The sequence below is a fragment of the Tripterygium wilfordii genome, chromosome 5 (genome assembly GCF_013401445.1).
Source record: "Tripterygium wilfordii isolate XIE 37 chromosome 5, ASM1340144v1, whole genome shotgun sequence".
Taxonomy (NCBI): Eukaryota; Viridiplantae; Streptophyta; class Magnoliopsida; order Celastrales; family Celastraceae; genus Tripterygium; species Tripterygium wilfordii.
In genome coordinates this window covers 1,429,135-1,445,589 of record NC_052236.1, presented here as the reverse complement: position 1 = coordinate 1,445,589, position 16,455 = coordinate 1,429,135, and the positions used below count along the sequence as shown (strand labels likewise).

At 37.4% G+C, this 16,455-nt stretch overlaps 3 protein-coding genes across 3 annotated transcripts; 2 read left to right on the top strand and 1 right to left on the bottom strand.

Annotated features, from left to right (window-relative positions):
* The first annotated feature begins 1,875 nt into the window (after positions 1-1,875).
* Positions 1,876-7,441, top strand: LOC119998399. Its single transcript, XM_038845725.1, has 7 exons — positions 1,876-2,221; positions 3,277-3,362; positions 4,358-4,504; positions 4,612-4,720; positions 5,613-5,736; positions 6,682-6,952; positions 7,090-7,441. The coding sequence occupies exons 1-7, from the start codon at positions 2,098-2,100 to the stop codon at positions 7,195-7,197; spliced, it is 969 nt and encodes a 322-aa protein (XP_038701653.1). The 5' UTR covers positions 1,876-2,097; the 3' UTR covers positions 7,198-7,441.
* A 2,391-nt stretch (positions 7,442-9,832) lies between these two features.
* On the top strand, positions 9,833-10,331 carry LOC119999091. The gene has a single exon (XM_038846612.1). The coding sequence runs from the start codon at positions 9,911-9,913 to the stop codon at positions 10,163-10,165; it is 255 nt and encodes an 84-aa protein (XP_038702540.1). The 5' UTR covers positions 9,833-9,910; the 3' UTR covers positions 10,166-10,331.
* A 5,121-nt stretch (positions 10,332-15,452) lies between these two features.
* On the bottom strand, positions 15,453-16,111 carry LOC119998908 (E3 ubiquitin-protein ligase RHA2B-like). Its single transcript, XM_038846383.1, has one exon. It carries the CDS (start codon positions 16,063-16,065, stop codon positions 15,565-15,567), a length of 501 nt encoding a protein of 166 aa, XP_038702311.1. The 5' UTR covers positions 16,066-16,111; the 3' UTR covers positions 15,453-15,564.
* Positions 16,112-16,455: the final 344 nt, after the last annotated feature.

Below are 16,455 nucleotides of genomic sequence, written 5' to 3'. Positions count from 1 at the left end.
ACGTCGTAGATGTTGCTGCTTTCCGCCAGACTCTGCTAGTCATGTTTTAATTTTTCACTTAAAACTTACCCTGGCTTTCTTGGGACCGTTCGAGGTCTTACACATTCCAGTCTCATCCCCGTCCCACCCACTCAGATGATCCTTACGGGGCATTTGATTCATAATTATGTGAGGAGCATGAGATGAGGAGGAGATGAGTGTGAGATAAGTATGGAGTGAGCATGATCATATTTGGTATAAAAAAAAGAGCGACAATGCGTGTGAAAATATTAATAGTATAATTTCCATATTACCATTTTTTTTATTTTTTAAAAATAAAACAATAGTTTATAACAAGGGTAAAAGAGTATTTCATACATCAAAACTCATTCTGAGAATAGTCATTCTCACCATTATAAACTATTGGTGAGAATGACTATTCTTCACACAAGGTATAATAGAGGATGGAATAAGTGTGGGATTCCCCCCTCAAAACACCAACCAAATGACCCGTTAGATTTTGATAAATATGTGCATTGATCTCACATCTAGTGTGTATTGGATCTTTGTAAGGGTTAAGTAAACTTTTGATCATTGAAAGATACCCTAAATTTCATTTTGGCCACCCAAGGCAGATATTGGGGATTTTGGGCAATCAACTATCCTATGTGCCACTTTGTCCGTTAATGAAGCATTTATATTACCTAGTTGGCATGTTCCTCATCTCTCTTGTTGTTCAGTGTCGTTTACCTTGGGTACTAAGGGAGGCCCATACCCCCCTATAAACAACACCTTAGCTCCCACATCTTTCGATGTGGGACAATCCTATCAATATCCTCACCATGGACCTTGGGTACTAAGGGAGGCTCATACCTCCCCTATAAACAACACCTTAGCTCCCACATCTTTCGATGTGGGACAATCGTATCAATACCCTCACCATGACCGACCACTCCGGCAGGCGCACCCCCGTTGGTCGAGCACCATGGCTGGCCACTCCACAGGCACGACCCCAAGTTGAAGATCGTATCAATACCCTCACCATGACCGACCACTCCGGCAGGCGAACCCCCGTTGGTCGAGCACCATGGTTGGCCACTCCACAGGCACAACAGGATCATGCTTCGATACCATTGATAGAGTCGCGCCCATACACGCTTAGCACCCAAGGCCCAACCGACATCCACCCATATGGGCCGGCTGTACCCAAGGCCTCCCAGCCCATATTAGAAAACCTTGGGTACTAAGAGAGACTCATACCTCCCCCTATAAACAACACCTTAGCTCTCACATCTTTCGATGTGGGACAATCCTATCAATGTCCAACGTCGTCGCATTTGTAAATGGTGTAGTAACTACACCCTTTCTCCTCGTCTTTGAGTATCTATCGTAAGATATGTTAACCCAACTGAATTAGGGTTTGGTCTTGTGGGATTTAGGGGTTGCTGGGATAGGGTCTTTGGTATATGGGTTTTAAAATATGGGTTCCATTTTAGTTGGAGTGAATGGTCAAAGTGACATAAAGAAAAATATGGGTTTGGTTCCTCTCCAACGTTTGATCTAAGAGCTTCTAAGGGTCCAGTTATTTGAAGTGTTGTAGGATCCACAAATTATAGACGGCCCTCAAAATTTACTATTCAACGTGTATAGATTCAGATGCTACACTCATCTCTTTCATACAAAATTAACCTAAGCCACGTAGACCAATTGTTTTGAAGTATTGAACACTCGGGAACTTATTTTTGATACTTTTATGAGCTTCCATGGTTTTTGGATAACAGACTGATTTAAATCCTCTAATGGTTTTTGTTGTTTCTCTGTCTCATATTTGTCTTTTCTTCACCAAAAGAAGAAGAAAAAGATCAACCCTCCTTTTCCTTCCCCCATTTTCAGAACAGTATTTTTAACAACCTAGAGAAGTCAAAGCAGACTCATTTCCATTCACTTCCCTCATCCAAGTCTCTCCCCTCCCTTCATCTAAACCAACACTCAGAGAGAGAGAGAGAGGGCTTGAACGAATTTAGGGTTTTTCTCCATGAAATTCAGCGAATCGGTCTTTCTCATTTCTTGAAACCGACTGATTCTATTTCTCCTTCTCATTCTCCGGCGTCAGTTTCCATGGCCGATCACGTAGAGTCATCACCTCTTATAACTCCTCCGGCGATCGCTGACCCTAGCGAGATCGACCTGGAAGCCGGCCCTACAGACCAATTTCAATGCCGTATTTGCTTGGAAAGTGACGGTAATTTGCCCTTTTCTTCTCCAATTTGATTGCTTTGCCTTAACCGTATACTTTATTTGGAATATTTTCAAAGCTGGACTTCTGTGCGGCTGGACAAGGTCTGTAATTTGGAAAATGTATATTCTTGTATGAACAAATTGGTTAATTTTAGATGAGATAAAGAATTTCAATAATTGGCAAAACCTTTCATGACCAAGAAGCTTCTCTCAACCAGTTTTTGGATGATTGGCTTAGCTGTATTTAGTTTTGGATGTCAACAAGCTGTCACATATTTGCTACATGTATTTTTTGGATACTATTGTCTTTTAATAGCATGACACTCAACCATACATTATCATGGATGGTATACCTTAATGGAATCCTTCGGTTGCATAAAACCCCTTATGAACACATCCATTTCATCTATCTATTTTTAATCCTGTTAGCTACATCTTCATTAATGTCTTCGTTATCTTGGAAAATAAAGTCAATATATTTAAAAACAACTTTTCTTACTTTTTTCCCATCTAATTCAATCTTTTGTTCATTCCCTTGTCTGCTCTTACTAAACTTACATTTCATGTATTTTGTTTTAGTCATGCTTAATTTAAATCCTTTAAACTCCAATTTTTGCCTCCACATCTCAAGCTTTGAGATAATTCTCAATTTTGTCCCATGCACTAAAGCCATATCATCCGCAAACAACATGCATCAAGTATCTCACGTGTGATTTCATCCATGACTGTAACAAATAGGAATGGGCTTAGTGCTGACCCTTGGTTTGGTGCAAACCTATTGTGATGGTAAACTCTTTTGTAACTCCTCCATTAGTCCTAAGTTCCTAGCACTAGTTACGGCTCTTTCATACATATCCTTGTAGCTTTGAGATAACACTAGATTACGGATTGAGGAATCCTGTATGATTTATTATTTAGTGAATAATTTGGTTGTGTTCACTATTACTTCTTTTATAACTCTCCCTATGATTACTTAGAGTTCTTTACATGACATTTAAAGTTGACCGTAATGGTCAGCCTGTTCGAGAATTGTTTACTTAGTAATTTGATTTTTCTCAGGTAGAGATTTCATTGCACCATGCAAGTGCAAAGGAACATCAAAGTATGTACATCGGGAGTGCTTAGATCAATGGAGAGCTGTTCGGGTATAAGTTCCATTTCCATTTATGTATTGTAAATTCAAATTGAAGTGTTCATGTCATACTCAATTCTTTGCATTTTCTCCAGCGATAATTATGGTATTGCCATGGCTGTAATATTGCGTGGTAACCGAGTGGGGTGTTTTTGATGAATACAAAGAAACTCTAGTCTGTTATGTTGCTTTTATGCGATTATGAACTTTTGCTGTGCTAAATGAGTGATGCATTTGTTAAGCAATTGAAGCTCTCTCTTCAGTTGATGTAAACTATTTTTTGCTATGTTAAATGTGAAAAGAAACTCTTGCTGCCTTTTTTTTTCCTATATAGTTTTGCTTTTCTGCAAGTGCAAGTATATATACAGCGTGCAATACTAGGAGTGCATTTTTACGGTGATTAAAGCTCTATTGGTAGGTTAACGAATGATTTCTTGCTGTTGATCAAGTGTGAAGAAGAATTTGTTAGCTATGGTTGTCTTCAGTCATTTTCGTCTAGATTTTATCAATTGTTTATCTCATGCCTTCTTTAGTAATACTGTTTTGATAAATGTATAAGCTCATGTAGCTAAACGGTTTGCATCTTAATTCTGCAAAAAAAAAAAAAATTTTGCTAAACCCTTGATATGCACTTTTTCCGTTTTGTTTCATGATGCTATGCTGTCATTTTTTTAATATGCGTTGTTTTGATTTGTTAATTTTGTTCTTTTACAATATGCTCTCCTTTCATTGTTGATGATTTAGATTATGTTTGGCGCTTTTTTCTTTTTGTTTTGACTTTTTACTTAGTTGTGTATCTTGATTTTTTTTAAGTAATTTCATGAATTTTCCCATCATAGAAGGTATAAAATGGTTGAAAGGACATTAAGGATATAATGAGTTTCAAATAAAGGTATTGGTTTTGCCTGACCGTGGCAAATTTGTGATGTGGTTGACGTGCGTCTTGAGGGATTGCTGCTGCTTACTTTCAACATATTATGGTCTGACAATTTATCTTGAACATTGCAGGAAGGATTTGCGTTTGCTCATTGCACAACTTGCAAGGCACCCTATTATTTGAGAGTTTATGTTGCTGCTGACAGGAAATGGCGAACTTTAAAATTTCGATTTTTTGTCACCAGGGATATTATATCTATATTTCTGACTGTTCAGCTTGTACGTCATTTAACTGTTGTTTTTATCTGTGTCTTAGTTACCTTAATTGTAAATATCTTACTTACGTGGAAATTTGATTTCCCTATCTGTATCTTCATTATGCACAGGTAATTACTTTTCTGGCGTATTTGGTGTATTTGATTGATAGTTATCAGCAATCTTGGCTGCGTCTTGCTTGGGGTTTTGACAGTGTGCTTAGCTTCTACTACATTTGTGGTAAAATCTCAACATCCTATTTAATTGGAATGGATAACTATGTATTCTTTTGAGTGTTGCTTCTGATCTCCCATGTAGTGAATACTGCTTCGGTTTGTATGCTTGTCCATCTCTTAGTTTGTATAGTGTTGTTGCCTACTGTATTTTGATCTGAGAACGGGTAGATACTTTTTCCTTTTGAGTCAAGTTTTGAAGCGGAAGTTACTTTCATACGTAATATTTGAAAGATAATCTAATGACCTGTGAAAAGACAGGTGTTAAGGGGACTCTGAGTTTGGCCATTCATACCCTATGCTTGCAGTTTCAGAGGATGCTATTTTTTTTCAATAATCTTGGAGATGTGAGTTCAATTTCTTGTTTTTCCACAAGTCGAAAAAAAAAATCAAAGCAACATATTCATGCATCAGGTTTTATTGAGATCTTGAGTCTGTACTTGAATTTGATGAGTTAAGTAATTTGCACTGAAAAGTCCAGCAGGAGGAAAGACCCATACATTTATTTTTCATCAGTTGATGCAGACTGAAACATATTCGACTCTATTTAAAAGTCAATTTCTTAGTTATGTTCCATCTGAACATTATATATTACATGTCATTGAGTGCCTCAAAATTTTGCTTCAAATAGAAGTTTGAAAGATGTTTTCATCATTTCTTATCATTTTGGGAATCGATAGTTCATATTACGCTATTTACTGTTATATTTCATGGCTCTGGATGTCCTTGTTTGCCTACTTTTCTTTTTTATTCAAGAATTCCAGAAATTCATTATTTTTACGAGCCTGGATCTGCTTCATCCTTTGTTGGCTGTCTCACGTAACTTACAGAAAGTACTAGAACGCCATTATTTGCTACTGGTAATTCACATAATGACATAAACATATCCTTGATTGCAGGAGCACTTTTGTTTTTTGCTTTGCTTGGGCTTTCGGGTTGCTTTATTACTTGTTACGATCGTAGAGTGCGCAATGATCTGACACAGCCTTGTCGAGAGTTATGTCTTTGTTGCTGCCAGCCAGGGTATAACTCTCTGCCTCTGTTAATTCGTACTTCTGTTGGCCGTTTTGTCATAGTTTAACTATTTTATTGAGGAAGGCCTTAAAAGTGGCTATACACTTTTAATTGACAAAAATACCAATTTCTAGTTGATTAAGTGATCTTGTGAATTTCATTTTCAAGACTGAAATTGTGACGATACATTGTCTTGTCAAAATTTAAAATGTGAAATTACTACCTTAAATAGTACAAACTTTCTGCACTACCTTAAATACTATGTTTATTTTTTTGGGTGATGGGATACTATGTTTAGTTGCTTCTTGTATTGTATCAACCCCATGTTGGATGTTTGGGGGCTCCATGCATGATAATCACTGGTTGAGTAAAATGATTTATTTTGAAGTTTGAAAATAAAATGTAATGGATGGATGTGATAACCATAATATTGTGAGTGACTAATTGACTAATTAAAAATAAAGAGGGTGATTGGTTGAAACTTTGTGGAAAGAAAAAAAAAAAGCAATATTGTTCTAGGGAAGCTATGACACAAACAAGGGAAAGGTGGTCTAGAGCATTGCAAGAAGCAATTTATTTAGATATATGGTGAAATTATTTGTCGGGGGTTCTTTTGCTGCAAGCAAAAAAGTCTCCCCTGCCTATGTTTTACCTGCTTCGCACTTTATGCATTCATTATGATGAATCGTCATTAGAATGGTCTGAGGTCGGATTTGAAATTGTGGTGATCTGATTGATAACGGCTTCACATGAGTTTATATAGACTATATATGCGAGTTTTGAATTTAGTGTCTATGTTGAGAAATGCATTCAATTGCAAATATTATATTAATATATAAATTTAAAGGCTATCCATGGAATTTTTTTATTAACTCACTATGTGATCTTTCTTTTGAGTGTATTACTTCAAATAAGTGATGCATAACCTGATTTAGTTGCTTTTCGTACTTGCAGTGTGTGTGCAGACTGCCATTTACCTGGCACTCTTTGTTTGTGGACTGACTGTACCACGTGCTTTGAAAGTTGTGGAAGTGCGGCTAGCGAATGTGGTTGTTTAAGTGGCGCGGGTGAAGCTGGTCTGCCGTTATTATTTATGATGGCTTTGATTATGCTGGGATTATTTACTGTGATAGGCATATTCTACAGTGTTTTGGTGGCTACTATGGTTGGACAAAGAATCTGGCAGCGACACTATCACATTCTTGCGAAAAGGATGCTAACAAAAGTGAGTCACAATACCTCATCTCTACATCTTATTATCCCGTGATTGGCATATTTTACAGCGTTGTTTTTATTCCTATAATAGTATAACTATAACAAGACTTGATTTTTCTTACGATTTCGACTTGCGTGTTCAATCAGGAATATGTTGTTGAAGATGTTGATGGTGAGGTGACTGAGCCTGATTGGTCTCCTCCGGCCCTCCCTGCCGAGCATGTTCAGCAGCTAAAAGCGCTGGGCCTTCTATAATTCCAACCGTCTATATTTCATATTTCTTTCACAACAATAACATGCTGTAGAAAGGAACTGGCTTCCCAGCTTTGGCGAGTCGGTCCACGCCGCCGGGTGTGAATTTTTATAATTACAAGAACGTAGAAGAATAATTGTCTGATGCAGGTGTTAAACATGATCTATGAGTTGTTCATTGGCATTCATGTACTGTACATTAAAACAAATCTGTTAAATAATATTTAAAGTGGGTTTAGGGTTTAAATCCAATTATCAAAATACTTTTAGAATATTTATAATGAGATCCCAGGAGACGTGTTATAATTTGAAGAAATTGAGAGCGATGAGAAGAAGAAAGAGGTTTTACCAAACCCAATCCACTTGATGTATTGTTTGCTCTTGGCCCAATGTCTGTACAATTTTGTCTATAAAAGGGCTCTCAAATGTTTGAAATTGGACAATATCTTATAAACCATATCATTTTATTTTCACCAAACGATGGGGGATTTTTTGCTCTTAACACTCTTCGAACTCGTGTGCTCAGTTATGCGAAATCCAACAAATGAACTATATTTTAAAGGCCCAAAAGGTGACCTAAATAGGTGAATTTTTTTTTTGGATCGAACACATACTCTGATACCATGTTATATTTTGAAAAGTTGAGAAGGATAAACAAAAGAAAGAGGTGACGGAGGTTTGGCCCAACATAATCTACTTGAGGTATTGTTCATTCTAGGTTCAAGATCCACACAATTAAGAAGACCCTCAAGTGTTCGTTTGAAGTTGGACGATAATATCTCATAAAACACTTCAGTTGACTTTCACCAAACAATATTAGACTCTTTTACTCTTAACAGCGGGTTTCCCCTGCCATAATATGGGTGGTGGCCTGAACAATTCCAGTCCACCATCCAATAATAGGAGGTTAGGAACATATATATAAAACAGCCGACACCGGCAGTAAGTCAAGTGTAAACCAGTTCAACTAATTTCCATTTACTGCCACCTGTAAATGGGACCCAAAGAAATAGCAGCAAGTGTAAACTATCTAGCCAAAGAGGGGAAAAAAAGAAGAAGCAGAAACTATAACCATCCTTTGTATGCAACGGTGACCGGTGGGCGGCTGCCGACATGATCAGAATGCTGGTGACAGCTTTGTACAAAGTAGTTTTAATCACCGACCATCCACCGTTTACTAATACTGCAGCATGCGCTATGACCAAACTGCCCTCACTTATCTTTTTCTTTAATTGAAATACGGTTGAGAAATATATTTTTCATTAAAATCGAACCTTGAACACATTTATACCTAACTCAACCGATTATCAACTCAATCATCTCTCTCGTTGCTTCTTCACTTACCCTCTTATTTTATTTACATCACGACTTCTAGTAGTATAAGAGCATCCACATCAGATTACCTAAACATGAGTCTGTCTGTAAAATTTAGAGATTTTGTCAAAATAGAGCTCTGCATCAGATTACCTAGAGGTTCCCTATTTTACAGAATATGAACAGTAGTTCCCTACATCTAGAGAACCACTATTCACTTCTCTAAACATAAAATAATATTTTTTACTACTTTATTTTTTCATCTCTCCTCTCTCCTCATTTTTTCCCTCCTCTCTCTCCTCACTCCTTTCTTTCTCTCTCTTCTTTCTCTCTCCTCTCCTCACATTTTGACTCCTTTCTCTCTCCTCACTTTTTCTCTCTCTCTTCTTTCTCTCTCCTCTCTCTCTCCTCACTCCTTTCTTTCTCTCTCCTCTTTCTCTCCTCACTTTTTCTCTCTCTTCTTTCTCTCTCCTCAATTTTTTTCTCTAATTTTTAATAACATTAATTTATTATTTTAATTAATATATTGTTTTAAATGTAATTAATTTATTATTTTAAATAGAAGTAGTTTATATGAATAGAATAAATAAAGGAAAGAGAAATAAATATTATTTTAATGCAATAGAGAATATGATAGGTAATCTGATGCAGTGTTGATTGGATAGTGAATCTGTAAAATAGGGGAAAGTGACATTTTGTCTGTATTTTAGGGAATCTGTTAAGAGAAACTGATGCAGATGCTCTAATATGTATGATAATTACACTAAAATATTGTTAGAAGGAAGAACAATTCAATGTGGCATAATATATCAATTAGCTAGGCCTGCTATATGTGACGTGGATATTGATTTTTAATGTGCATGATTAACAGATGTCAACAGACATGGGTTCACACGTCACACTTCACACACCCAACCTTTTGCGTCATATTTGTTAACAGGATTACCAACATTGCAAAGCTCTCATTGACTAAGTTCTAAGGATATGTAACGTGCACTCATCCAAAACCATCTAAAGCAACAACGCCAAATAAAATAATGCCAACAATCCCTCAACCGAGATGATAAAATTATAGCAGTCCTATGATAAGTCATATACTCGAGTCGATGATATCAAGGTAGGCCACTATGATAAGTCATAGACTCGAGTTGGTGATATCCAGGTTTGAATCTCTCTTCCCACTTACTTTAAAAGAAAAAAAACCAAATAAAATAGTCATCAGAGACTGACACACACATAGCACCTACCTAGTTGCCAACCTTATCCAATTCTGTTGGCCATTCACTATAAATACATGCCTCCTCATGTGTATTTTCTTATCCATCTTCATATCCCAAGGCTTCAAGAAACACAGTACAAGTAAAAAAACAGGGAAAGCCGGAAAAGACAAGAGGGGTTAGTGATGGCTGATATTGCTATGTTGGTTGCAGAGGAGTATGAGAGGAGGGTCAAGAACTCAAGTAAGGCAAGTGGTGCTGCTGAAAGAGTAGTAAGAGGAGGAGGAGGAGACTTGGAGATAAGTTTTTCTGCTTCTAATTTTGGTCAAAAGATGAAGAAATTGAGTGGCCAAGTCAACAAGATGGAGCTTCTCAGTTGGAGTTTGGAGCCTAAAACCCAGATTGGCCTTGCAGCCTCTAACGGGTTCTTCTCTGCTTGAATATTTCTCTGATGGAATATGTGCTCTATAAGAGAAACTGTAGATGCTACTACTCACTATTCACTACTGTTTTGTGCATATTACATAATTTTTCGTCATAGTTGGATGAATCTATATTTCGGTGCTATCCCCAACCAAAAATAAATAAATTTGTTGTTCTTACTAATTAATTTGGCTTAAAATTCTTTAATTTAGATTGTCTCACTGTTAAGAATCAGGTCAAGCACGCGTACCTAGCGTGCCTATACATTTTTCAACCAACTATACAAGTTCAACCACTACTCACACATGGACTGATTGTAACCAATTACAAGCCCATACCTAGTAAACCTGTTGGTTGACTAGGGAAGGCATTTGCCCTCCTTATCAATATATCAAACCTCCCATATCTAAGCGATGTGGGATGTTTGTATCAATACCTCCCACTTTATTGAGCTCAGTTGGGGTCTTTATCCGTACCATCAGATCCACTGATTACCCTTTCAGTGGCATACCAATCCAATCTCATACCTAGACGAAAGGAGATCCGAACACTCGCACACGCAAAAACTGAACAACTCTGATATCATTGTTAAGAATCAGGCTAGGTGCGCGCTCATACATGCACCCAGTAGGATCATACCTTCCTAAACCAACCACACAAGCCCAATCACTTCTCACACGTGGGTTGGTTGTAATCAACAATCCAAATGCGCTACTACCCAGAAAACCTATTGGCTGATTAAGGTAGCCATTTGTCCTCTTTATCAATAGATCGGGATGTTCGTATCACTCACCCTCTCCGGCCACCCAGTACTTAAAAGCACAAATTCTCACTTGAACTCTAACTAATCATAAGAACTAAGCCAGCTTGCCATAAAAAACAGAAATGAACCTGGATTTGAGGACCAACTAATTAATTCATGGTCTAATGGAACAAAGTTTTTGTAATTGTTAGACCTACGTGGTGTAGATATTTGTTAACAAATATCCCACTATTTGTCTATTTTCATTAATAGTTGTGTTACAATAACATTTTAACATGCCGGACAGGCCTAGGACCACGCTCACATGACTCTTGATAATGATATCCTTAATTATCAATGCCTCAATTTGTGTGGACACCCCTAATTGTGAAAAGTCACTTTGGTCAATAACACAAAACATGTGTTCTATTGATTTTGTCAGATATGATCCTTGAAAAGACCACTTTCTATCAATCTACATGCATCTCACAGACTGTACTACAATTTGAAGAAAAGAAATCTCCTGTTAAATATGCTTGGGGTAAATAAAAAAAACTAAAAACTAAAAATACAACTTCAAGGTGGATGAAAAACCAAATAAATGAGCTGGAGAAGCTTTATGTAGATGTTGGAATAAATAATTATTGAATTGTCAACGTAATTTGTGGTGAGACTTTACGGCGGGACTCGTGAAACAAAACAAAGTTGAGGGCGAAAGACTTGAACACTTGTAGGGTATCTGTCAAAGAACCTCCGACGATCAAGTCAGTAATCGGAGAGAGGTTGAGCAAGGCAAGTATGTGAGAATGTAAAGTATGAGATGCATGGTGAAAAACGGAGAGTTCGCTGAAGGTTAAAGACAATTAGAGCTATTGTTGTGACTGTGAGTGGGTAGGATTCAACATGCCCCTCTAAAGGAGAGGGAGAGAGGCTTTTATAGTGGGAACGTGGTGTCAAGGGTGCAAGCAGACATGAGGTTCAAGGGTGCAAGCTACAGATAGTCATGGGAACGTGGTGTCACGTGTCAGGACATGCTTGTTTCGGTTAGTCAAGGACGAGATCGTATAAGGGTCAGGTGAGTCTATGTCAAGTAATTGTTGCAAGTCATCTTATTTGAGTGGAAATTCTGCCAGAAGAGTTCTAAAACACTTTTCTTAGTAATAAAGAGAGGAGTTTTTAATAATCCACACCTTCATACAGGTCAACAGTGTCGGTGTCAGGACACGTGGCTTGTTTCAGTTAGTCAAGGACGAGATTGTATAAGGGTCAGGTTTTTCTTAGTAATAAAGAAAGGAGTTTTTAATAATCCACACCTTCATACAGGTCAACAATGTCAGGTGTCAGGACACGTGGCTTGTTTCGGTTAGTCAAGGACGAGATCGTATAAGGGTCAAGTGACAAGATCCTATAAGGGTCAGATGACTCAATGTCAGGTAATTGTTGCAGATCATCTGATTTGGGTGGGAATTCTGCCAGAGGAGTTTTTAACCACTTTTCTTAGTTTTGGTTAGTCAAGGACGAGATCGTATGAGGGTCAGGTTTTTCTTAGTAATAAAGAGAGGAGTTTTTAATAATCCACACCTTCATACAGGTCAACAATGTTAGGTGTCAGGACACGTGGCTTGTTTCGGTTAGTGAAGGACGAGATCGTATAAGGGTCAGGTGACTCAATGTCAGGTAATTGTGTGAGAATTCTGCCAGAGGAGTTTTTAACCACTTTTTTCCGTTTTGGGTTGTCTGATTTCCAATGACATCAGGCCAACATGGCTTTGTTCTTCCCAAGGCTAGCTACTATAGCCTGAAGTCACAAAGTCACTAGGTCAGTGTCCAACTGCTAATGGGCCGGGACAAAGCCCAACTCACTAGGTTTGAGGGTGGGCTTTGCCCATATAAACCTCATGGTGATCCTTGTCCCAATCGATGTGGGATACTTTAAGTCATTAATAGTCTCCTTTGTAGTATTTTGGAAAGCCTCGGATATTCATGTGCAATTGGCTTAATCATATCAGCTTTATTCTCAAAGGAGAGAATGAAGTGATTATTTGCCCTGTGATTCATGCTCTACGGAGCACTTGCCGGAGAATCTCTTTGGAGAATGTTAATTTAGCCACCAATATTGCAAAGTTTGTTTCTTCCAGTTCTTTTGTACTTAACCAGATCAAGATCATGATCATCATGGCTATCTTCATCTGTACTACATTGCAAGACACCAGTTTGAATAATTGAAGGCATCTAACTCTATATTCACTTCTTGATTTGTTCAGAAATCCCATCCCACTCACATACATGATATTGTCCACTTTGGGTTTATCAGTTCTCGTGAATACATCGGGTTCACGTGGCTTTGTTTCTCTTAGGCCCAACAAATGGGCTGTGCCCAACTCATTTAAGCCTAGGAAAAGACTTCTTGTATGTGAGAGGGAGGGCTCACTCTTATAAACCCATATCTTTTGGTTTTACCAATCAATGTGGGACAATAACAAGTCGTGACATCATTCGCAGTATTTGTTGATCCTTTGATGAAATTTATAATTAAATGAGAAAGATAATAAAATACTAGACAATACAATAATTTTTATAGTGGTGCGGCTTTTGTTTCTACATATTCTTATGTTTAATTTTTATTATATAGAAGGTTCATATATATAGGGTTGTGTGAGTGAGCAAATCAATCCATTAAATCTCTAAATTGATTTAATGGTATTTGATTGATATTACAAATATTATGATTGATTTTATCAATCAATAGTAATTACAAAAAATTCAGTCAATATTCTTCAATATTCCTCTTCAAATCAAAGTTGGAAAATTTCTAGTTTTGATTTGAAGCTTTCAATTATGTGCTTCTCTTGGGCAAAATAATCTACATAGATGGCTGCGGTACACTTGCATGTAGATCCTGTGCAAAATAATCTCCATACTTCCTTTAAGTGGGGAAGGAGGATTTGAATCTATGACTTCTTTTAGGTCAAGGGCCTTAGGAGACTTGACGACTAGTTCAAGACTTCCTTCCTTCAATTCCGCGTAACTTAGTTGAACTATTGAAGCCATTTTTTAAAACTCATATGATTTTAATATAAAGTAAAAGAGTGATGCTACATATCCCAAAAATATGATAGTATTTTATCCCCATATCTATTTTGCATGCGAATTAGTCATTGATTATAAACACATATATAGGGTCCACTGAACATCCAACACTTCACATTGATTGAGAGTAAAATGAGGTTCATATTTGATATGGTACTAAACTAGATTTTGGAGGGCTTGAAGTGTGTGGATTGAATTTTTACAAAACTGTCAAATTTCGATGCAATTTGACTGGCTGAAACGAATGGCGTTTTGAACCTAACGAGGGCCCTTGAAATTCCCTTGGCCCCACCCTTGTTTCGCGAAATTCCATTGTTTCGGGCTTCAAACAAGCCATTTTCTATTTTAGGGGTATTTTTATAATTTAACGTTTTAGCTCATATTAGAATTGTAGTCGACCCTAGTGATCATTACCTATCATTTATCATACATATCAAAACCTATAGAGTTTTTTCTCAAATTTCTGGTGGATTGCAATGTTGTTCGTTTTCAATCAAACATTAGTTTGATCATTTTTTGTTCTGGCTATGTCAATATTTTAGAGGTGTCAAACATTATTCAAAGCAAAAAACCGTTGAATTTATCAAATTTAAAGTCGAACATGGTCCTCAAGTATAGGAACCATTCGTGTCCTTGATCCCTTCAAATGGAAAGTGCATAGTATATCGGTTATTGATCACAAGATCCAAGAGTTGTTCAATGCCAATAGCCGTTCAATTGGGTTTTCCCCTACAGTAGGACAAGTGTAGACAGCACATAATCCTCAAAGAGAATTATCAATTTAAAAGATTGCAATGCCAACAAGAATCTACTAACTAATACCCCAATTGCATTACTTAATCCCTTCCAGCAATCAACTTCCCTACGAAACAGAGAATATAAACACTTTTTTTGTGACTGGGAATGCCTCAGCCCAACAGTCACTTTGTAACCCCTCGGCCAGTTTTAAATCCGGGATGACAATAGTGTGCACAGGGCCACCAATTTAGTCATGAGCCGAAACCCAGAGCGTGAGTAAGACGGGGCGTGGCTCAGAATACGACTCTTAGCCCCCTCCCAAGAATCAGGCCCGTGCCAACCGTCCTTCGCCTACGGTACCAAGTAAACCCCAAGGAATTACGACCAACTAACTCGAACTCCCGACCTGAGAGATCTTTCACCTCTAAATCCGATGATATAACCACTATGCTAATAATTAGTTGTTGAGAATATAAACACTATACCCAAAAAAAAAATAGTTATTGCAATTGCAGAGTAGATAAAATTCTCCTACCTGCCAAACCCCTCAATCGAGGGGATTAAGACATATATTCAACTTGGTAGTGTTCAAATTCAAACCCTCTCTCTAATTATTTAACGAAGATAAAGCCGTCTACCTACCATTGATTGGTCAATAATTCAAAAGTTGGACCCCCCACTTTGTATGCCATTTCCATTACCCAACCACACAAAACTACCATTAATAAACAAAATCACCAAAACAAGTATTCTTCATTATTGAATTATATATACATGTAAAAACAAAAAGGACAAAACAATTTGTTTCAAACCCACAAATAAAAATAAAAATCAAATTCAAAATCATCAGAAATATCCATGATGATAACTATCTCCATTTAATGCAGACAACAAGTAAATAATCTCTTCAGCGCTCCGATCATGCTCCACTGGGTCTTGCCTTGATTGATGAAACCCTGCAACAACTTCATCAGGCAACACTTTGCTCCTGCAGAGAGGACAAGTAGCCCAGTACTGGTTCAACCACCTATCCAAACAGTTCTTGTGAAATGCGTGCTTACATTTCAGTCTCCGAATCTTCTCTCCTTCGACGAAATCGGACAAACAGACTGCGCAATCTCTGGATTGAGGCTTCAGTTTCCGGGTGTATGAGATCGTCGGGTTTCTCTCTTCGAGGAATTTGAAAAACTGGGTTGTTGTGAGTAGTTGTTTGGAGGTGTTTTGGAATGAAGCGATTCTGGTGATTGATCGGAACAGATTCTTGATTTCGAGGAGAGAGATTGTGAAGAAGACGAATGTAACCGTGTAGAAACGAGAGAAGAAGTCAGGGAGAGCTGCCATGGCCATTGGCGTGTAAGGATAAAGCGAATACGGATATCAAATCAAATGATGAAATATATACTTACACATCAATAGCTTGTGTGTATATATATATATATATATAAACAGAACTACTGTACATACCGGTATGATTGTATATGTAATGACGTAACGTCGCATTGCTTTGTTTTCATTGATTAGAATACTCCGCCTAATTTGACATTTTTAAAAAAAAAATTGTTGGGAATTGTTGGTCTGGCTTGAGAGTCCACGGAATGTACATTGACTCCACTTGTATTTCGACACGTGGATACCCTACTGAATCCCCTAATAAATTTTTATGTTTATACATATTTAATGTTATTTAATTTGTCCATAAAAAATTGGAAGATGTCCTAGTTGAATGAATTTGGACTA